The sequence below is a fragment of the Borostomias antarcticus genome (genome assembly GCF_949987555.1).
Source record: "Borostomias antarcticus genome assembly, contig: scaffold_63, whole genome shotgun sequence".
In the NCBI taxonomy this organism is placed as follows: Eukaryota; Metazoa; Chordata; class Actinopteri; order Stomiiformes; family Stomiidae; genus Borostomias; species Borostomias antarcticus.
Window position 1 is genome coordinate 1,045,021 of NW_028176448.1, and position 23,301 is coordinate 1,068,321.

General features: G+C 44.1%; 3 protein-coding genes across 3 annotated transcripts; 1 reads left to right on the forward strand and 2 right to left on the reverse strand.

Annotated features, from left to right (window-relative positions):
* Nucleotides 1-4,167: 4,167 nt before the first annotated feature.
* On the forward strand, nt 4,168-9,313 carry LOC311328493 (UDP-glucose 4-epimerase-like; the record flags this gene model as incomplete). Its single annotated transcript, XM_084462454.1, has 3 exons — nt 4,168-4,252; nt 7,328-7,568; nt 8,257-9,313. 3 exons carry the CDS (start codon nt 4,168-4,170, stop codon nt 9,311-9,313), a joined length of 1,383 nt encoding a protein of 460 aa, XP_084318580.1.
* A 2,624-nt stretch (nt 9,314-11,937) lies between these two features.
* LOC311328494 (UPF0234 protein-like) lies at nt 11,938-12,423 on the reverse strand (the record flags this gene model as incomplete). Its single annotated transcript, XM_084462455.1, has 1 exon — nt 11,938-12,423. The coding sequence occupies one exon, from the start codon at nt 12,421-12,423 to the stop codon at nt 11,938-11,940; it is 486 nt and encodes a 161-aa protein (XP_084318581.1).
* An 8,427-nt stretch (nt 12,424-20,850) lies between these two features.
* On the reverse strand, nt 20,851-22,047 carry LOC311328495 (2-amino-3-ketobutyrate coenzyme A ligase-like; the record flags this gene model as incomplete). Its single annotated transcript, XM_084462456.1, has 1 exon — nt 20,851-22,047. The coding sequence occupies one exon, from the start codon at nt 22,045-22,047 to the stop codon at nt 20,851-20,853; it is 1,197 nt and encodes a 398-aa protein (XP_084318582.1).
* Between the last annotated feature and the right edge of the window lie 1,254 nt (nt 22,048-23,301).

Sequence of the window (23,301 nt, forward strand, 5' to 3'; positions counted from 1 at the left end):
GTGGAGCTGAAGGTATTCCACCTGTAGGTGGTAGGGTGACAAGTATTATCAATGGAGTCATCGTAATTATTCCTGGGGCATCAACAGTATTTGGGACTGATGCTATTACGTTGACTCCAACGTTAAATACCACCACAGGCCAGTGGGCTTGGGCAAAAAGTTGTTCAGGCTCTGCATCAAATGGTAGTGCCGATCTGTGTGCAACAGAAGCTTATGCAGATATACCAAACTAAATCCTGATTACCGTCCACCTAAGCATCCCTCTCGTCTAAACTTGCGACCAAGTTTTCCTCAACATAGGAGGTGCGCCATGGCCAAGAACAAAATTAAGTTCCAGTAAGGCATGAGCCTAATATAGTTCTTTCAGAAATATGGGCAAGAACACCAATGCCGTGACCAGTTTTTCAAATGGCGATGCCGAATGGGTTTGAATGTCCTCTGTGTTATTGCTTGGAGTATTGCACCATAAAAACCCGTGATCAACCACTTAGGCATGTTTTTAATGACTCAGACCAAGAATGGCATATCGGCCCTAGAGCTCTCAAGACAATCTAGAATCTCTTATAATGCTGCTTGACGCTTGAAGTACAAGCTTATGCAGATAATAAAAGAACTGGATGACAGCCGTCCGCATGCAGTGGCATATGCAGATGGATGATTCCTACTGGGTGGTGAAAACCATGGAGGCAAACGGGGAAGAAGCTATGAAAACAAACACCCATTTGTTGCCGTGCAAACCACCGAGGAAAACCACCAGCTGTATACACGTTTCAGTATGGTCACCAGTTTTCAGAAAAAGGAGCTAGAACTCTGGGAGCAAAAGCATCTCAGTGATCATACCTACGTGTTGTCAGTGATAGCCTCTGTCCTTCACAGTAATAGCCGACGCCGGACATCCACATACAGCAGTGGTGACAGTGGTGGCCACGAATCGATGGCTCATGAGTTGTTAACGTAAGTCAACACCATTATCGGGAACGTCAAAAATTCTCTGAAAGGCAGTTACCACAATATTAACCAGAAGCATCTGCCAAGATACCGTGCTGAATATTGTTATCGATTCAACCTGCGCGTTGATTTGGAGGCAATGGTATCAAGGCTTGGTTACATGGCTGCGAGAACTTGGGCAATGCCAGCAAGGCACTCAATCCGGATGAGGCACAGTGGTATTAGGGAACTACATTACTGCAATCACCTTACTTCGTTCCCTCGATCTGCTTTGGAACGTTATTTTTACGAGCCCAAATTAATATTCTTACCTCAGACTTATCCACATAAGTTTTCCTGATTAACGTCAGTTCGACGAGATAATCCATTGCGCTACATAGGATTGAGTCTTCTTGTACATATTCATGTTACAGAAAAAGAGTGATTCGAATACTTTATTGGCTGGCAAAGGCTCCGAAGGAGCCATTGGGCACTTTTCAAAAAACATCTCTATGCCTAAAGCCCTTAAAATCCAAGGGATGCAGCCAATATTGGGACGTCGAACTCACGTTGATTACCATCCTTCCTAAGCAACATTCTTGTTTAAACTTACGACACCCGTTTTCCCGAAGTAGGAGGTGCGTCATCGCAAAGAACAAAATTAAGTTCCAGAAAGGCATGAGCTTTGTGGAGTTCTTGCAGCAATATGGCCAAGAACAACAATGACTGGACCAGTTGTTAAATGGCGGTGCCAAAATGGGTTTTGATGCGGCTCTGTTGATACAACAATGCAGCAGCTAAAACATCATAGCTTTCGATATATTCGGTAACAAAAGAGAAACGGTTTTATAGTGATGTAACGTCGTCAAACCAATAACTCCATAACACCGTATCTTGTGAATGCATCCTACGACAATACCATCGAATTATTCATTCTTCTCTCCAACTCATGATCATTTGGACGCTATCATTCAGCACCTTGAATACACTTTCCAACAAGAGCATGGCACCATAGAGTGCTATATCAGACTGAAGGCAACGAAGTATTGCACCTTCTCATCCAAGGGTATCTGGATAAGCAGACCAATAATGAGCCGCAGCAAACGCGGTAACTGGTAGCTACGGTTAGCAGAGGCATCACGTCAGGAAAAACACTTCCCGACAATTGACAAGCTGTTTGGTTTTATCGTAGTAAGGCTTTGCAGTTACAGACAGCGGAAGCAATCCAGCGTGTTTCCACTGGATACTCAGTTAAACCTAACACTGACCAGTACTCTGATAGCATGAGGGGAAAATTGTCAGCGATGTGATGGCTCGCTCTTATAATTAAACAATTAAACGACATTGTGAGAGTAACTACAGTATGGAGGGAAAACGACAAGACATGCAACTGGTAGCGGATACGGCTCAAGACTTTGGGGCTTTTTACAAACAGCGCAAGGTTGGGATTGAGCAACCAGAAAGCCTGCAAATCCTCAGTTTTGACTGTAAGGGCTTGGTGATGCGGCAAGAATGGTTGAGGGAAGTAACCTGAACGAACGCGCAAAAGAGTCAGCATAAGCTGTAAACTAAGCTCAGTCCGAAAGAGAAGAAAGATCGCAAACGAATGGCACAGGTAGTCACCGTTTATACGGCAAAACCCAACCCTAACGGCAGAATCGATCATGGATATGGATCTAAAGAACGACAACATTGTTAACTTACGTCCTCCAGCCAAGAATAATAGAGTGTGTGACAATGTAGACAAAAAGGCGGAAGCCGTGATAGAAGAAGTTTTCGTGGAAGCGCTCAGGCGAGATCCGGAGCAAAAACGCCAGTTGGTCATTATTATTGATGGGCACCATCATAAGCGGACACTGATTACCTAGATTAACGTAAATTAGACGAGATAATCCCTTGTGCTACGTAGACTTCAGCCTGTTTGTACATCTTCATGTGACAAGTAAAGAGTGATTTTAGTACTTTATTGACTGGCAAAAGCTCAGCAAGAACCTTTGGGCACTTTTCAAAAAACATTACTATGCCTTAACCCCTTACAATACAAGGGCTGTAACCAAAATGTAAGCGCCTAACTCACGTTAGATTATGAAAAAGAATGGAGTTAAGGCAACCATCATCATGGACTGGATCCATGTACTTGAATATCTGTGGAAATCAGGTCACTGCTTACACGACAAGGTGGATGAGGCTATTGAAAACGGGACGGCAGAACGATCCCTAAAGATACTCAGGGAAGAGTCTGACAAGGAGGCCTTCGGAATCCGGTAAAGTGCTGGCAAGAGAGGTTTGACAACCCTTGAGGCCATTAAGAAGTGTGCACTATCTTCAAAAAAAACGTCCCAAGCTCTGCTATGACAAGCCGCTGGATGCTGGCTATCCAATTGCCAATGGAGTCATTGAGGGAGATTGCCGCCATTTGATTAATGACCGTATGGAGCTGACCGTGAAAAAGTGTAATTTGTAAGGGCAGAGGCTGTGTTGAAGCTACGCTCACTGGATTCAAGTGGAGATTGGCAAGCGTATTTGAACGGCTATAAAAAATGCTCTCTTCTTCGGAATCATGGGGAACTAATGAATGTGGCGTAGTATCAAAAGAACCACACCCAATTAAAATGGGGGGCTCTTTTGATACTACAATGCATCCGCTAAAACATCATGATTGTCGATATATCAGATAACGAAAAAAGACGGTTTTATTATAGTATAATGTTGTCACACTAATAGCTCCATAACACCGTCTCTTGTGAACGCATCCTGCGCCAAGACCATAGATTATTCATTCTTCTCTCTAGCTCGTAATCATTTTGACGCTATCATTCAGCACCTTGAATCCACTCTCCAACAAAAACATACCACCATAGAGAGCTATATCAGGACTGAAGGCAACTAAGTGTTGCGCCTTCTCCTCCAAGGGCACTTGAATAAGCACTCCAATGATGAGCCGCAGCAATCATCGGTAACTGGCAACTACAGTGAACAGAGAAATCACATTAGAAAAAATACCTCCCTATAACTGACCCGCTTTGTTTGGTTCTGTCGTCGTTACAGCAAGCGGAAGCAATCCAGCGCATTTCCGTTGGATGCTCAGTTAAACCTCAACACTGACAAGTACTCTGATGGAATTATGGAAAAAATTGTCACCTATATGATGGATCGCTCGCATATCGAACGATTACACGACATCCTGATAGTTGCCACGGTATAGTTGGAAAACGACAGTCTATGCAACTGGTAACGAATATGGCTCAAGACTTTGAGGCTGTTTACGAACAGCTAAAGATTGTGATTGGGCAAACAGAAGACCTGCAGATCCTCCATTTTGACGGTAATGGTCTGGTGATACGCCAGTAAAAGTTGAGGTAAGCACCTAGGAAGAATGCGCAAAATGGTCAGCAGAAGCTGCAAACTAGGCTCAGTCCGAGAGAAAAGAAAGATCGCAAACAAATGGCACAGGTAGCCACCGTTGATACGGTAAAACCCAATCCTAGAACGACAAAATAGGTTATGAATATGGATCACAAGAGCAACAACTTTGTTAAATTCCGTCCTCCAGCTAAGAATAAGAGAGTGTAGTCCGGTCTAGAAAGAAAGGTGGAAGCCGTGATCAAAGAAGCTATCAAGGAAGTGCTCAGGCTAAATCAGGAGCAAAAACGCCAGTTGCTCATTGTTATGGATAGGCACCATAATTAGCTAAAACTAATTACCGGGATTATGAAAAAGCAGGGAGTTAAGGCAACCATCATCATGACTTTATACTTGAATATCTCTGGCAAACCGGTCACTGCTTACACTACAAAGGGGATGAGGCTATTGACAGCTTGGTGGCAGAACGGTACCTGAAAATACTCAGAGTAGAGTCTGACAAAATGGCCATGGGAATCAGACAAAGTGCGAGCAATATAGGTCTGACAAAACTGGAGGACATTGATACGTGTGCAGACTATCTTCAAAAAACACCGTCCTAGGCTCTGCGGCAAGTACCTAGATACTGGTTATCCGATTGCCAGTGGAGTCATTGAGGGAGCTTGCCGCCATTTGATCAATGACCATATGGATCTAACCGTGGCAAAGTGGAGTTTGCAGGACGCAGAGGCTGTGTTGAAACTACGCTAACTGGATTCAAGTGGAGATTGGCAAGCGTATTGAAACTTCCATAAAGAATTCTCTCGCCTTCGTAATCATAGAGAACTCATGAATGGAGCGTCATAGCAAGGGAACCACACCCAAACTGATTACCTAGATTATGAAAAAGAAGAGAGTTAAAGGAACCATCATCATGAACTTTATCCATGTACTTGAATATCTGTGGAAAGCCGCTCACTGATTACACGACAAGGGTGATAAGGCTGTTGAAAGTTTGGTGGCAGAACGGTCCATGACGATACTCAGAGGAGCGTCTGACAAGGTGGCCCTGGTAATCCGGCAAAGTGCAAGCAAGAGAGGTCTGACAAAACTGGAGGCCATTGATAAGTGTTCAGACTATCGTCAAAAAAACAGCCCAAGTCTCTGCTATAACAAGGAGCTTGGTGCTGGCTATCCGATTGTCAGTGGAGTCATTGATGGAGATTGCCGCCATTTGATCAATGACTGTATGGATCTCACTTGCAAAGTGGAATTTGTAAGGGGTAAAGGCCATGTTTTAACTACCTCTCTGGATTCAAGCAGAGATTGGCAGGCGTATTGGAACTTCCATAGAGAATGCTTTCGATTTCGTAATCATGGAGAACTAATGAAATGGGCGTCATAGCAAGAGAACCACACCCAAAGCCAATAGAGAGGCTTCAAAGGATTAACTAATTACCATCTGACCTAAGCCTCCTTCTCGTCTAAACTTACGACTCTGTTTTCCCTTGAAGTAGAAGGGGCATCATGGGCAAGAACAAAATTCAGTTTCAGAAAGGCATGAGCCTTGTGTAGTCCTTTCAGCTATATGGCCAGTAACAACAATGCCGTGCCCAGTTTTTCAAATGGCAATGCCCGAATGGGTTTGAATGTCCTCTGTGTTATTGTAGGGAGTATTGCACCATAAAAACCCGTGAACTCTACCAGTGCAATCGTTGCCGTCACCAGACATCATGGACCAGTGGCACCATTCTGGAAGCTAGCAAACTACCCTTTACCACTTAGTTTCTAGGCATGTGTTTAATGACTCAGACCAAGAATGGCATATTGGTCCTAGAGCTCTCTAGACAGCTGAGAATCTCTTATAATGCTGCTTGTGCTTGAAGCACAAGCTTATGCAGATAATGAAAGAACGTGATGACAGCCGTCCTATGCAGGAACATGTTCAGATAGATGATTTCTGCAGGGTTGGTGAAAACATGGAGGCAAACGTGGAATAAGTTCTGAAAACAAACACTCATTTGTTACCGCCGTGCAAACCAACGAGGAAAACTACCCGCTGTATATACGTTTCAGCATGGTCACCAGTTTCTGGGAAAAGGAGCTGTAACTCCGGGTACAAAAGCATCTTGGTAATCATACCTGCTATGTTGTCAGTGATGGCCTCGGTGCATTCACAGTAATAGCCGACGCCGGACACCCACATACAGCAGTGGTGACAAATGGTGGTCACGAATCGATGGCTAATGAGTTGTTTACGTGGATCAACACCATGATAGGGAACGTCAAGAATTATCTGAAAGGCAGTTACCACAATATTAATCCGAAGCATCTACCAAGATACCTTGCTGGATATTGCTATCGATTCAACCGGCACTTTGATTTGAAGGCAATGGTATCAAGGCTTGATTACATGGCTGCACGAACTTGCCAATGCCAACAAGGCTCCTTAATCTGGCTGATAACAGTGGTAATCAGGAAGGATTTTAATGATCTCTCTATAACTTCAGGCTCCTAGTCAACCAATACGACAAAATAGAACAAAAGTTATGGGAAAAACTGGCAATCACCTGCTGTATTAACGGCCTTATAGCACAATTCAACTGCCGAAATGGTGAACTGCTGGACAATGATGAGAAACAGGCATGACTTGATCAGTTAATTGCTGACACCAATATGGTTCTAACTGCGCTTGATATCAATACATCATCACTGCAAGAGAGAGTTTACCGGGTGTGTCATACCACAACCAACAACATCTATTCAACCTGTCAGGCTACCCGTCAAGGAAGAACTACCGAGCTTCCTTTCATTAACGGTTTTCTGATCGACAAAGCATATACCCTGCGTATGTCTGTGGACAACCACCAAAAACAGATGGATCAATTGAGAGCCTCAGGTATCCTGTAGGTCAGTTTCCTGGGTAAACCTACACCAGTTACAAACGCCCACATAAATTCCGTGATGATGGGTGCACTTGGTATTGGCTCACATGCAAACCGACCTACGTCGATACTGTTGATCTGTCTACAGGTCATTTATAATCCCCCCGCAAAAGAAAAGTTCGCTACCAACCCTGTAACCTCAGGAATAACCATGAAAGTATCCTATCAGCTGCCTGACAACCTAAGCCAAGTGATGCTAGACCAGATACAGAACGCTATAGAAACCAACGTCCGCGAAGCTCTGGCGGAAGATATTGGTTCCGGAGATATTACTGCTTCTCTGATTCCGCAGGCACAACAGTCTGTAGCCAGAATCATCTGCCGAGACTATGCCATGATCTGTGGGCGCCCATGGTTTGATGAAGTATTTCACCAAATTGACTCAAGTGTTCGGATGGAATGGCATATTGAAGAAGGTGAGCTAGTTGAGCCAAATCAGGTCTTAGTGGTCCTTAAAGGATCAGCCAGAAGCCTGCTAACCGGCGAACGCGCTGCCATGAACTTTCTGCAAACCCTGTCTGGAACAGCAACCAGCTGCCAGCACTATGCTAATCTGGTCAGTAGTACTAATGTCAAATTGCTAGACACCCGCAAGACCCTTCCAGGCCTGCGTGTTGCCCAGAAATATGCGGTTGCTACCGGTGGCTGTCACAATCATCGAATCGGGCTATTTGACGCCTTTTTAATTAAGGAAAATCATATCGCTGCCTATGGTGATATCGCCAGGACAGTTGCTAAAGCTCGTGAGATTGCACTCGGAAAGCCGGTAGAAATAGAAGTAGAGAGTATGGAAGAATTCAACGTTGCCAGAAATGCGGGAGCCGATATCATCATGCTTGATAACTTTCCACTGGCACAGCTGGCTGAGACTGTCCGTATGAACAGGGACCTTCCCGGAGAAGCCCCAAAACTTGAAGCTTCCGGTGGTATTAATGATCAAACTATGGTGCCCATTGCAGAAACCGGAGTGGATTTCATCTCCATGGGAACACTGACGAAAAACTGCCAGTCTGTGGATCTTTCCATGCGTATTGTTTAACAGCTTTGAGCAAAAAATGAACCTTTTACATGGAGAAAGCATGAGCAAAATTCTGGTAACCGGTGGCGCAGGATATATTGGCAGCCACACCTGTGTTGAACTCCTGAATGATGGCCATGAAATCATTGTTCTCGACAATCTAAGCAATAGCAGCGATGAATCCATGAAACTGGTTCAGGAGATCACGGGCAAGACACTGGAGTTTGTTAAAGGAGATATTCGTGACCATGAACTCCTGAATACACTGTTCAGCAATGATGAAATATCGGCGGTTATCCACTTTGCAGGGCTGAAAGCCGTGAGTGAGTCCATCTCTACGCCTCTGGCTTACTACGATAACAATGTTCATGGAACACTGGTATTACTGGAAGCGATGAAACAGGCCTGTGTGAAAACCCTAGCCTTCAGCTCTTCAGCCACGGTGTATGGCGACCCCGTCAGCCTGCCAATTAGTGAGCACTTCCCAACCTCGGCAACCAACCCCTATGGTCGTTCCAAACTGATAATTGAGGAAATCCTCCAGGACCTTTATGTTTCAGACAGTAGCTGGCGTATAGCGTTACTGCGCTACTTTAATCCAGCCGGTGCCCACCCTTCCGGCAGAATCGGTGAAAACCCCAACGATATCCCCAACAACCTGATGCCTTACATTTCTCAGGTTGCTATTGGCAAGCTGGAAAAGCTCAGCGTCTTTGGAAATGACTATCCCACTCATGATGGTACAGGCGTTCGTGATTACATCCATGTGGTTGATCTGGCCATCGGTCATGTGCGGACCATCGAGAAGCTACAGAAGGCAGAAGGCATTCATGCTTGGAATCTTGGGGTGGGAAATGGATACAGTGTTCTGGAAATGGTCGCCGCTTACGAAAAGGCTTCAGATCATACAGTACCTTACAAAATTGAGCCCAGACGCTTTGGTGATATTGCTGCCTGTTATTCCAATCCGGGAAAGGCTCTGAAAGAGCTTGGTTGGAAGGCAGAGAAAGGTCTGGAAGAAATGGTTGCGGATAGTTGGCGATGGCAGTCTGCCAATCCGAATGGCTATCATGACTCGTAACCTGACTAGCTAACCATCAAAGCCTTTTGGTGTGGTTCTTTTGATACGACAATGAAGCCGCTAAAACATCAGGGTTTTCTATATATAGGGTAACGAAAAGGGTGTGGTTCCATTACTGCAACGCCCAGTTCATTAGTTCCCAATGAGTACGAAGGCGAAAGCATTCCTTACGGAGTTCCAATACGCCTGCCAATCTCTATTTTAATCCAGTGCGCGTAGCTTCAACACAGCCTCTGCCACTTGCAAACTACACTCTCCTAGGTTACCGTAAGGTAGACGAGATACGCCCTTACGCTACATATGATTCAGCCTTCTCGTACATATCCATGTTACAGAAAAAGAGTGATTTGAATGCTTTATTGGCTGGCAAATGCTCCGAATTAGCCATTGAGCACTTTTCAAAAAACATCACTATGACTCAAGCCATTAAAATCCAAGGGATGTAGCCAAACTTGGAGCGTCGAACTCACGTTAGTTATTGGTTTGACAACGTGATATAACCATAAACCCGTCTCTTTTTCGTACCTGATATATCGAAAACCATGATGTTTTAGCGATTGCATTGTCGTATAAAAAGAACCACCACCTTATCAATTGCCTCACGTTTTGTCAGACCTCTCATGCTCGCACTTTGCCGGATTCCTAGGGCCACCTTGTCAGACTCTCACATGAGTATATTCATGAACCGTTCTGCCACCCATCTTTCAATAATCTCATTCCCGTTGTCATGTAAGCAGTGCCAAGCTTTCCACAAATATTCTAAAACGTGGATAAAGTTCATAATGATGGTTGCCTTAACTACCTTCTTTGTCATCATCCCGGTAATAAGTTTCGCTGATGATGGTGCCCATACATAACAATGACCCACTGCGTTTCTGCTCCGAATCTCGCCTGAGCGCTTCCACGAAAGCTTCTTCTATCACGACTTTCGCCTCTCTTTCTACACTGACCCACACTCTCTCATTCCTAGCTAGAGGACGTAATTTCACAACGTTATCGCTCTTCCTATCCATATCCATATCCATATCCATATCCATATCCATATCCATATCCATATCCATATCCATATCCATATCCATATCCATATCCATATCCATATCCATATCCATATCCATATCCATATTCATATCCATATCCATATCCATATCCATGACCGATTCTGAAGTTCGAGGATTGGGCTTTACCGTATAACACGGTGGCTACCTGTACCATCCGTTTGCGATCTTTCTTCTCTCCCAACTATGCTTGGTTTGCAGCTTCTGCTGACTCTTTTGCGTGTTCTTCCGTGGTGCTACCATCAACCCTTCTTAGCGCATCACCAAGCTCTTACCGACAAAACTTAGGATGCAGGTCTTCTGTTTGCTCAATCACAATCTTACGCTTTTCGTAAAAAGCCGCAAAGTCTTGAGCCGTATCCACGACCAGTTGCATAGCCTGTCGTTTTCCAACCATACCTAGGCAACTCTCACAATGTCGTTTAAACGTTCGGTCATATAAGAGATCCATCACATTGCTGCCAATTTTTCCCTCATTCCATCAGAGTACTTGTAAGTATTGAGGTTTAACTGAGCATCCAACGGGAAAACGCTTGATTGTTTCAGCTGGCTGTAACTGCGACGCCTAACTACGACAGAACCAAACAAGCTGGTCAATTGTCTGGAGGTATTTCCCCTGACATAATTTCTCTGGTTACCGTTGCTACCAGTTACCGACGATTGCTGCGGCTCATCATTGGCCAGCTTATCCAGATACCCGTGGAGAAGAAGATGCAACAATTAGTTGCCTTCAGTCTGGATATGGCTCTCTATGTTGCCATGCTATTGTTGGAGAGTAGATTCAAGATGCTGAATGATAGGGTCCAAATTATCTCGAGCTGTGAGAAGAATGAATAATCGATGGTATTGGCATAGGATGCGTTCACAAGGGACGGTGTTATGTAGTTATTGGTTTGACGACGTTACATCACCGTAAAACGGTCTCTTTTTCGTTACCGCTATATCGCAACCCTGATGTGTTAGCGACTGCATTGTCGTATCAAAATAGCCGCACCATAATATATTCAGCTATCCTTTAGCTCCAGACATGTAGCGGCAACCAAGCCTTGGTGATCCGATCCAGACTATTAATCTGGTACTGGAATGGCAGTATCCCAATTGTCCTGAATGTATTTTACCGTTTGAACAGTGTGATTCAGGGAAATATCAATTGCGGTGGTGAAAAGCAGTCCATAGCTTATCTTGGTTATTTGCGGTGCCACATCTCTTCTTATAGGTTTTGTTGGCATAAACTAAGGTGTAACAAAGAAGATAACAGCTTACATCCAGAATGAAAAACGTCCCCACTGCATAGTGGGAACAGTTTTTTACAGTCTCTAACGATGTACGACTTTTCTTACTTTCCCAAAAGTCGCACATCCCCTGATTTTCAAGGAATTCGGCCACTATGACCAAACTCTCGGAAACATAGAATAACGCCAAATTTACACTTCGATACCCACCAGATTAGCATAATTATGTTGCACTACGTACGCTATTTACGTTGTAACCATTGGGAAGTCAGGGATTTTAAACTTTCATGTTCTCTAAAAAAGTCGAACATTACGTAGAAAACTAATTCTATCGTAATCAGTCTCTGAAATTGTTGTATTGCAGCGGCATATCCAAATCTGCCTCTTTGAGGAATGCAATAACCGTCTGTAGATCATCCCTGTGCTTTCCCATCACACGAACCTGATCACCCTGAATGGCTGTCTGTACTTTCAACTTGGCATCCTTGATCATATTGACAATTTTTTTTGTCAGGTCCTTATCCAACCCCTGACGAACCACAACTTCCTGTTTAACCTGCTTCCCAGATCCGTAGTGATCATTCACTTCTAGGCACTTAACGTTAATACCTCGTTTAACCATTTTGGTTTTCAGCATCTCAACCATCTGAGCCAGCTGAAAATCAACATCAGCAACCAGAATGATTCCTGTCTCACCACTCTTCTCATAGCTGGCGTCAACACAGCGAAAGTCAAACCTAGTAGTTAGCTCACGATTTGCTTGGTCAATTGAGTTGACCAGTTCATGCATATCCACTTCAGAGACAATGTCAAATGAAGGCATCCCCGATGATCTCCTTGGTACTGCGTTTCACCACCCAAATTGATATTCCCCTGAATCCCACTGTCTAACGGTGAAATACATTGGGGGAGGCTCTTTTGATACAACAATGCAGCCGCTAAAACATCATTATTTTCGATATATCCGGTAACGAAAAAGAGACGGTTTTATGGTGATATAATGGTGTAAAATCAATAACTCCATAACACCGTCTCTTGTGAACGCATCCTACACCAATAACCTCGATTATTCATTCTTCTCACCAGCACGTTATCATTTGGATGCTATCATTCAGCACCTTGGATCCACTCTCCAACAAGAGCATGGCACCACAGAGAGCTATATGCAGACTGAAGGCAACGAAATGTGCCGCCTTCTCTTCCCAGATATCTGGCTAAGCCGGCCAATGATGAGCCGCAACAATCGTCGGTAACGATAGCGATGATTTGCAGAGGAATCACGTCAGAAAAAAATACCTCCAGACACCTGACCAGCTTGTTTTGTTCGATCATAGTCAGGCGTCGCAGTTACAGCCAGCAGCAGTAATCAAGCGTGTTCCCACTGGATACTCGGTTAAACCTAAATACTACCAGTACTCTGATAGCATGAGGGGGAAATCATCAGCGATGTGATGGATCGCTCTCATGATCTGGCGATTAAACGACAACGTCATAGTCCCCCAAGCATGGTTGAAAACGTTAGGCTTTACAACTCGTAGTTGATACGGCTCAAGACTTTAAGTCTTTTTACGAACAGCGCAAGGTTGGGATTGAACAAACAGAAGACCTGTAGACCATCAGTTTTGGTGATAAGGGACTGATGATGCACCCAGAAGTATTGAGAGAAGCAACTAGGAAGAACTCGCACAAGAGTCAGCCGAAGCTGCAAGCCAAGCTCAATCTAGGAGAGAAGAAAGATCGCAAACGAATGGCACCGGTAGCCACCGTTTACGTGGTAAAACCCAATACTCGAACGGCAGAATAGGTCATGGATATGGATCGGAAGAACAACAACGTTGTTAAATTACGTCCTCCGGACAGGAATAATAGAGTGTGTGCCAGTGTAAAAAGAGAGGCTGAAACCGTGATAGAGGAAGCTTCCTAGGAAGCGCTCAGGCGAAATCAGGAGCAGAAACGGCAGCCGGTCATTGTTATTGATGGACACCATTATAAGCGTAAACTGATTACCTAGATTATGAAAAAGAATGGAGTTAAGACAACCATCATCATGTAATTTATACATATCCTTGGATATCTGTGGAAAGCCTGTCACTGCTTACACGATAAGGGAATGAGACTATTGAAAGCTGGGTGACAAAACTGTCCCTAAAGATACTCTGGGGAAAGTCTGGCAGGGTGGCCTTAGGAATCCGGCAAAGTACAAGCAAGAGAGGTCAGACAAAACGTGAGGTCATCGATAAGCTTGAAGACTTTCAAAAAACAAGTCTCAGATTCTGCTATGACAAGGCACTGGATGCTGGCTATCCGATTGCCAGTGGAGTCATCGATGTAGCTTTCCGCAATTTGATCAATAACGTATAGATCTACTCTAGGCAAAATGGAGCCAGCAATGGGCAGAGGCTGTGTTGAAGCTACGCTCACTGGATTCAAGTTAAGTTTGGCAGGCATATCGGAACTTCCACAATGACCATCTCGCTTTCGTAATCATGGAGAACTAATTTACTGGGGCATCGTAGTATGGGAACCACTCCCAAATGAAACACGACAAACTTATGGAAATGCAAAAATAACAACAGCTTGGTAAAGCAAGGAGTGCAACATGATTAGACACAGAAGCAGGTAAGATGGGGTGGGCGAAGGGGCTCGAACCCTCGACCACCGGAATCACAATCCGGAGCTCTGCCAACTGAGCTACGCCCACCATCTTGCTCCTGCTCAGGACAAACTTCATCACTCACCAGACGCAGCCGATTATAAGGAAACCTGTTCAGCTTGCAAGCATGATCCACTGTTTTTTTCTGTTATTAACCACTATAAGTATTTTCCAATCATAAAATGAGTTTGAAAAGAACTTAAGCCACGTGATTTCAGGCCTTGCTTTAAAAACTGATTTGGGTGTAATTTCCCTTACTACGACGTCACAGTCATTAGTTCTTCATGATTACCAAGACTATAGAACTCCATATGGAAGTTCCAATACGCCTGCCAATCTCCACTTGAATCCAATGAGCGTAGCTTCAACATAACATCTGCCCCTTGTAAACTCCACTTTGCCCAAGTTAGATCCATACGGTAATTAATCAAATGATGGCAAGCTTCCTCAATGACTCTACTAGCAATCTAGTACCCAACATCCAGCACCTTGTCATAGCAGAACCTGAGACTTGTTTTTTGAAGATAGTCTCCAAGCTTATCAATAACCTCCCATTTTGTCAGACCTCTCTGGCTCGCACTTTGCCAGATTCCCCTAGTCACCTTGTCAGACTCTCCCCTGAGTATATTCATGGACCGTTCTGCCACCACACTTTCAATAACCGAATACCCCTTGTCATGTAAGCAGTTACCGGCTTTCCACAGATATTCAAGTACATTGATAAAGTCCATGATGATGGTTGCCTTAACTCCCTTCTTTTTCATAATCTAGGTAATCAGTTCCCGCTGATGATGGTGCCCATCAATAACAATGACCTACTGCCGTTTCTGCTCTGGATCTAGCCTGTACGCTTCCTCAAAAGCTTCTTCTATCACGGCTTCCGCCTCTCTTTCTACACTGGCCCACACTCTCTTATTCTTAGCCGAAGGCCGGAATTTAACAACGTTGTTACTCTTCCGATCCATATCCATGACCGATTCTGCCGTTCGAGGATTGGGTTTGACCGTATAAACTGAGGCTACCTGTGCCATTCGTTTGCAATCTTTCTTCTCTCTAGCACGAGCCTAGTTTGCAGCTTCCGCTGACTCTTTTGCGCGTTCTTCCTAATTACTTCTCTAAACCATTTCTGGCGCATCACTAGACCATGACCGTCAAAACTGAGAATCTGCAGGCCTTCTATTTGCCCAATCAAAACCTTGCGCTGTTCGTAAAATACCCAAAGTCTTGAGCCGTATCCGCTACCAGTTGCGTAGCCTGTCGTTTTCCAACCATACTTGGGCAACTCTAACGATGTCGTTTAATCATTCGATCATAAGAGCAATCCATCACATTACTGACAATTTTTCCTCTCATGCCATCAGAGTACTTGTCAGTATTAAGGTTTAACTTAGCATCCAGCGGAAGCACGCTGGATTGCTTACGCTGACTGTAACTGCGACGCTTAGCTACGACAGAACCAAGCAAGCTGGTCAGTTGTCTGGAGGTATTTCCCCTACGTACTTTCTCTACTCTCCGTCACTACTCGTTACCAACGATTGCTGCAGCTCATCATTGGCCTGTGTATCCAGATACCATTGGAGAAGAAGGTGCAACACTTCGTTGCCTTCAGTCTGGATATAGCTCTCTATGGTGCCATGCTCTTGTTTGAGAATGGATTCTATGGTCTGAATCATAGCGTCCAAATAATCACGAGCTAGAGAGAAAAATGAATAATCGAGGGTATTGGCTCAGTATGTATTCACAAGAGACAGTGTTATGGAGTTATTGTCTTGACGACGTTATATCGCCATAAAACAATCTCTTTTTCGTTACCGGATATATCGAAAACCATGATATTTTAGCGGCTGCATTGTCGTATCAAGATAGCCGCACCATCCGCATTTCACCAAACCAAGTGGTTGATAAGGCTGAAAGCTTTAAAGCGCTGATCACTTTGCTCAACAATCTGTCTGTCATGAGTGCGTCCCTGCCACAATAAGGTGTAAATAAAGTTAGCTGATAATCAATGAGTTGACTCTTTGTAAACGAATTTTGGAAGCTCAAGGTTAAAGTGAACAGCAACCATTCGGAAAATAAAGCCAAAGACCAGTATAGATATCACAGTGCCTGTAAGGTTGACCACGAGCAGCTGCAATGCGAAGTAAAAGCCGATAGAGATTAGGGCGACACTGGCGTAAAGTTCTTTTCGAAATACAAGTGGAACATTATTGCAGATAATATCCCTGAGAATCCCACCAAATACTCCAGTAATTACCGCCATGACGCTGGCAATAGTATAGCCATGTCCAAGGTCCAGTGTTTTCTATGCCCCTATAATACTGAAGGTTATGAGTCCTATGGCATCCAGCACTAAGAACACTTTGAACATATGCTTCATGTATCACTGTAAAAAGATCGCCAGGATAGCTGCTGCAGTTATAATAACGATATAGATCGGTGTTTCAACCCACGTTAGTGGATAACTCCCCAATAGCATATATCTTACCGAGCCACCGCCAATGGCTGTACAGCAGGCGACAAAAATAACACCTCCGGGATCCATGCCTCTACGTCCGGCAGAAAGCGCTCCGGCCATGACTTCTGCCGTGATAGCAATTACATACAGGACTGTCAGCATGGCTTGACCCACTAATTAACATCTGCTACACCGCCGGCTATGCCGGGGTGACTCTCATAGGGTTTACCTTGGCGACAGTAGCTAATATTCATGTTTCGACCAAAAACCGTGAAGAAGACCGAATGCGAGTTTACAAGAGCTTGACCCATACGCGATGAAATTATAAGTATCACCTTGTATTTATTCCTAAGAGACAGCATAAGGTTAGTTACGGAATGCTCAAGAAGTATCTTGGAGCAATTTCCCATGGGCTTGCCAGAAGACAAGTTTGCAAGATTTTGGAACGGCCTTTAATGCCAGATCATGTACATATGCGCATTAGCATCTCTCAGAAATATCCAGTTTCACAAGTGCTTGGTTACCTAAAGGGAAAGTAAGCAATTGAGATGTGCGTGGTTCCATTACTGCGACGCCCATTCATTAGTTCTCCATGATTACGAAGGCGATAGCATTACTTATGGAAGTTCCAATACGCCTGCCACCCTTCACTTGAATCCAGTGAGCGTAGCTTCAACATAACCTCTGCTCCTTGCAAACTATACTTTGCCTCGGCTAGATCCATACAGTCATTTATGGGTGCGGTTCTTTTGATACGACGCCACATTCATTAGTTCTTCATGATTACCAAGGCTATAGAATTCCATATGGAAGTTCCAATACGCCTGCCAATCTCCACTTGAATCCAATGAGCGTAGCTTCAACATAACCTCTGCCCCTTGTAAACTCCACTTTGCCCAAGTTAGATCCATACGTTCATTGATCAAATGTTGGCAAGCCCCATCAACGACTCTGTGGCAATCGGATATCAACATCCAAAGCCACGTCGTAGCAGAGTCCTAGACGGTTTTTTTGAAGATAGTCTGCACACTTATCAATGGCCTCCAATTTTTGAGGACCTCTCATGCTTGATTCCTAGGGCCACCTTGTAAACCTATCCCCTGAGTATCTGCAGGGACCGTTCTGTCACACAGATTTCAATAGCCTCACCACCCTTGTCGTGTAAGCAATGACCGGCTTTTTACAGATATTCAAGTACACAGATAAAGTCCATGATCACAGTTGCCTTAACACCCTTCTTTTTTATAATTTAGGTAACCAGTGTCCGCTGATGATCGTGCCACTCCATAACCATGTGGGCGGCTCTTTTGATACGACAATGCAGCCGCTAAACATCAGGTGGTTAGATATATCAGGTAACAAAAAAGAGACGGTTTTATGATGATATAACGTTGTCAAACCAATAACTACACAACACCGTCTCTTGTGAACGCATCCTACAACAATACCCTAAATTATTCATTCTTCTCTCCAGTTTGTGATCATTTGTACGCTATCATTCAGCACCTTGAATCCATTCTCCAACAAGAGCATGACACTATGGAGAGCTATATTCACTGTATTCAAGTGGAGATTGGCAGGCTTATTGGAACTTCCATAATAAATGCTCTCGCCTTGGTAATCATGGGGCACTAATAAATGTGGCATCGTAAAAAGGGAACTATACACAATAACAATGACCAACTGCCGTTTCTGCTCAGGATCTTGCCTGAGAGCTTCCTAGAAATCTTCTTCTATCACGGCTTCCGCCTCTCTTTCTACACTGGCCAACACTCTCTTATTTTTGGCTGGAGGATGGTATTTAACAACGTTGTCGCTCTTCCGATCCATATCCATGGCCGATTTTGCCGTTCATAGATTGGGTTTTACCGTATAAATGGTGGCTACCTGAGCCATTTGTTTGCGACCTTTCTTCTCTCTCGGACTGAGCCGTGCTTGCATCTTTTGCTAACTCTTTTGCGCGTTCTTACGTGTGGCTTCTCAACCCTTACTGGCGCATCACCAAGCCATTATCATCAAAATTGAGTATCTGCAGGGCTTCTGTTTGCTCAATCACAACCTTGCTCTGTTCGTAAAAAGCCTCAAAGTTTTGAGCCGTATCCGCTACTAGTTGCATAGCCTGTCGTTTTCCAACCATACCGTGGTAACCATAACGATGCCGTTTAATCGTTCTATCATAAGAGCGATCCATCACATCTCTGACAATTTTCCCCATCATGTCATCAGAGTACTTGTCAGTATTGAGGTTTAACTGAGCATCCAGTGGAAGCACGCTGGATTGCTTCCGCTGGCTGTAACTGCCACGCCTGACTACGACAGAACACCACAAGCTAGTCAGTTGTCTGGAGGTATTTTTCCCTGACGTGATTCCTCTGCTCACCGTAACTACCAGTTACTGAAGATTGCTGCAGCTCATTATTAGCCTGCTTATCCAGATCCTCATGGAAAAGAAGGCGCAATACTTCGTTGTCTTCAGTCTGGATATAGCTCTCTATGGTGCAATGCTCTTGTTGGCAAGTTGATTCAAGATGCTGAATGATAGCGTCCAAATAATCACGAACTGGTGAGAAGAATGAATAATCAAAGGTATTAGCGTAGTTTGCGTTCATAATAGACGGTGTTACGTAGTTATTGGTTTGACGATGTTATATCGCCATAAAATCATCTCTTTTTCGTTACCGGATATATCGAAAATCATGATGCTTTAGCGGTTGCATTGTCGTATCAAAAGAGCCACAACATTTTGTATTTAACGTGAGTTCTACGCTTCAATTTTGGCTCCAGCCATTTGATTTTAAGGGCTTGAGGCATATTGATGTTTTGTTGGAAAGTACTCAAATCACTCTTCCCCTGCAACGTAAATATGTATAAAAAAGCTGTAGCCTAAGTAGCGCAAGGGCTTATCTCGTCGAACTCACGTTATTTACCTCCTTGAGGAGATTACTCTTCGACCTGAACAGCTAACTATTCCGATTAATAGGTTAAAAGTTTAATTGATATAGCCTAACAACATATTAAAAGAGGTAGCGTACGCTGCCTCTTTTAAAGTATGAGTTTCTTAACTCCAATCCAGAATCACCTTTCCAGACTGTCCTGACCACATGATTTCAAAACCCTTCTCAAAATCATCGACCGGGAAGCTGTGAGTAATTACTGGAGAGATATCAAGGCCAGACTGCAGCATGCTGGTCATCTTGTACCAAGTTTCAAACATCTCACGGCCATAGATACCTTTAATCACCAGACCTTTGAAAATCACCTGATCCCAGTCAATCACAGTATCACTGGCAGGAATCCCCAGCAGCGCAACTTTGCCACCGTGGTTCATATTTTCCAGCATCTGCTTAAATGCACGACCATTACCTGACATTTCAAGACCAACATCAAAACCTTCAACCATGCCAAGTTCAGTCATTACATCTTTAAGATCAGTATTTGCAACATTGACCGCACGGCTGGCACCCATCTTAATGGCAAGATTCAGTCGGTATTCATTCACATCGGTGATGACAACGTTACGGGCCCCCACATGCTTACAAATCGCTACCGCCATAATACCAATAGGGCCAGCGCCAGTAATCAGGACATCCTCACACACCAAATCAAAAGAGAGCACGGTATGTACTGCATTACCAAAAGGATCGAAAATTGAAGCCAGCTCATCACTGATGTCATCCGGAATCGGGAAAGTATTAACCGCCGGAATCACTAGGTATTCTGCAAAGGCTCCGTCTCGATTAACACCCACACCCACGGTAAAGTTACAGAGATGACGACGTCCTGCACGGCAGTTACGACAGTGCCCGCAGGTGATATGTCCTTCACCGGATACTCGCTGACCTATATTAAAGCCGCAAACGCCTTCTCCCATATCTACGATTTCACCGACAAACTCATGCCCAACGTGCATACCAACAGGAATGGTCTTTTGTGACCACTCATCCCAGTGGTAGATATGCATATCAGTACCACAAATGGCAGTCTTACGAATCTTGATCAGTACATCGTTGTAACTAACTTCTGGTTTGGGATGGTCTTCCATCCAGATGCCTTGTTCTGCTTTGCTTTTGGCTAATGTCTTCACAGTTTCGGTTTTCTCAATGGGTCCACTATTCAGAATAACAAGCCTTCTTTCAGTAATATCAGTTGATCACGCTAAGTTCTCGGCCAACCTTGGTGAAAGCGGCAATCGCTTTATTCAAATGCTCTCTGCTATGGGATGCAGACATCTGAGTACGAATTCTTGCCTGTCCTTTTGGTACCACAGGGAAAGAGAAACCAACCACATAGATACCCTCTTCCAGCATACGGTCAGCAAACGTCCCAGCAAGAGAAGCATCTCCCAGCATCACTGGAACGATAGGGTGATCGGCACCGGCCAAGGTAAATCCAAGCCTAATCATTTTTGAACGAAAGTATTCTGCGTTGTCACGTACTTTCTGCCAGAGTTCACCACCTGAGGCCAGAATATCCAATACCTTGATAGAAGCTACAGCAATACTGGGAGCCAGAGTATTAGAGAACAGGTAAGGACGTGAACGGTTACGTAACCAGTCAATCACCTCCTTTTTCCCAGAAGTATAACCGCCTGATGCTCCACCCAGCGCTTTACCTAATGTGCCAGTAAGAATATCCACACGTCCCATCACACCACAGTACTCATGAGTACCAGCACCTGTATCACCAATAAACCCAGTGGCATGGCAATCATCAACCATAACCAGAGCACCGTATTTATCAGCTAGGTCGCAGACTCCCTTGAGGTTGGCAATAACACCATCCATTGAAAAAACTCCGTCGGTGGCAATCAACTTGGTTTTGGCACCTGCAGCATCGGCAGCCTGCAACTGCACTTCCAAATCGGCCATATCGTTATTGGCATAACGGAAACGCTTAGCTTTAGACAAGCGCACACCATCTATAATACTGGCATGGTTCAAGGCGTCACCGATAATAGCGTCATCAGGCCCAATAATGGTTTCAAAAAGGCCACCATTAGCGTCAAAACAAGAAGAATAAAGAATGGTATCTTCCATACCCAGAAACTCTGAGATACGAGCTTCCAGATCTTTATGAATGGTCTGAGTACCACAAATAAAACGTACGGATGCCATACCAAAGCCATATTCATCCAGTCCCTTCTTCCCCGCTTCAATAAGCTCAGGAGAATTCGCCAGTCCAAGGTAGTTATTGGCACAGAAGTTAAGCACCTCTTGTCCAGTGGCTACCTTGATTTCAGCCTGCTGCTGGGAGCTGATCACACGTTCACTTTTATAGAGACCTTCCTGCTTCAGCTTATACAGCTGCCTTCGCAGCCCTTCATAAAAATCGGCCTTCATTGTGGCTCCTGTTCCAGTATTTCTAACGCCATGCCATTTCAGTATCCCGCTGAACAAGCTATGAATTACTGGTAGTTAACTGACCCATAGCATAGCCGGAGGCTTATTTGATTACGACCTCTAATGGGTTTGATTGCGCCCAAGTACCTCCTACCAATAAGATGATACGGCGCTCTATTTGAAGTCATTCTTTTCTTGATTTCGGATGTATGCTCTCACCACTTCTTCATCAAACCCAGCTGTCGATACAAAATATCCTCTGGCCCAGAAGTGCTCACCATTGAAGTTTCTTTGCTCACCTTTAAAGTTTCTCGCAATCTCCATTTCGCACTTTCCCATCAGATAACCAACCACTTATGAAACTGGATATTGCGGATGGATACTAATGCTCATATGTACATAATCTTGCATCAGATGTCCCTACAAAATCTTGTAACCTTGTCTTCTGGCAAGTCCATTAAAAATTTCTCCAAGAGACTTCCGTAGCATTACGTAAATCACCTTACGCCATCTCTTTGGAATAAAAACAAGGTGATACTTACAATCCCATCACGTATGGGCCAAACTCTTGTAATCTCGCATTCTGTTTCCTTCCAGTTTTTTGGTATACACATGAAGATTAGCTACCGTAGCCACGGTAAAATCCATGCGAATCACCACAGCATAGCCGGTGGTTTATCCGATGTTAATTAAATGGAAACTACCCATTTAAGTCATTCCCAAAGTCACCTATATTAGTCCACAAAGATCAGAGTATGTGTGTGGTTAAATCAAAGGCTTACAGGCTACTCAGTACAGCATTTCTGGCATCAACATAATTATTGTAGGTAATTGAACTAGTAGTTGATTGGTGCGACTCTTTTTCGTTACCGATATACCGAAAACCTTGATGCTTTAGTGGCTGCATTGTCATATCAAAAGAACCACACCCAAAGGCGATTCTTTCCAAATCAAAAGAAAAAGCCATGCCAAACCCACACCTACAGATTGGTATTATTCTGTTTCCACGGAATTAATAAGTTACCGATCAATAATCAAGAGCGACACGTTGTTGGCTTGGAGGGAAGACAATGCACGATCATCCGAACTTTATGGGGTTTTTACGAGTTGGTATATCTCTTACAAGGGTGGTGAAAGACAGTTTTAACAATTATATGACGTATTTAAACAAAGAGACAATTGCACTGACAAGTTGAATTCACGCATTATTATTCTTGGCACCTCCGATAAAATTTAGAGATACTCTGAACATGA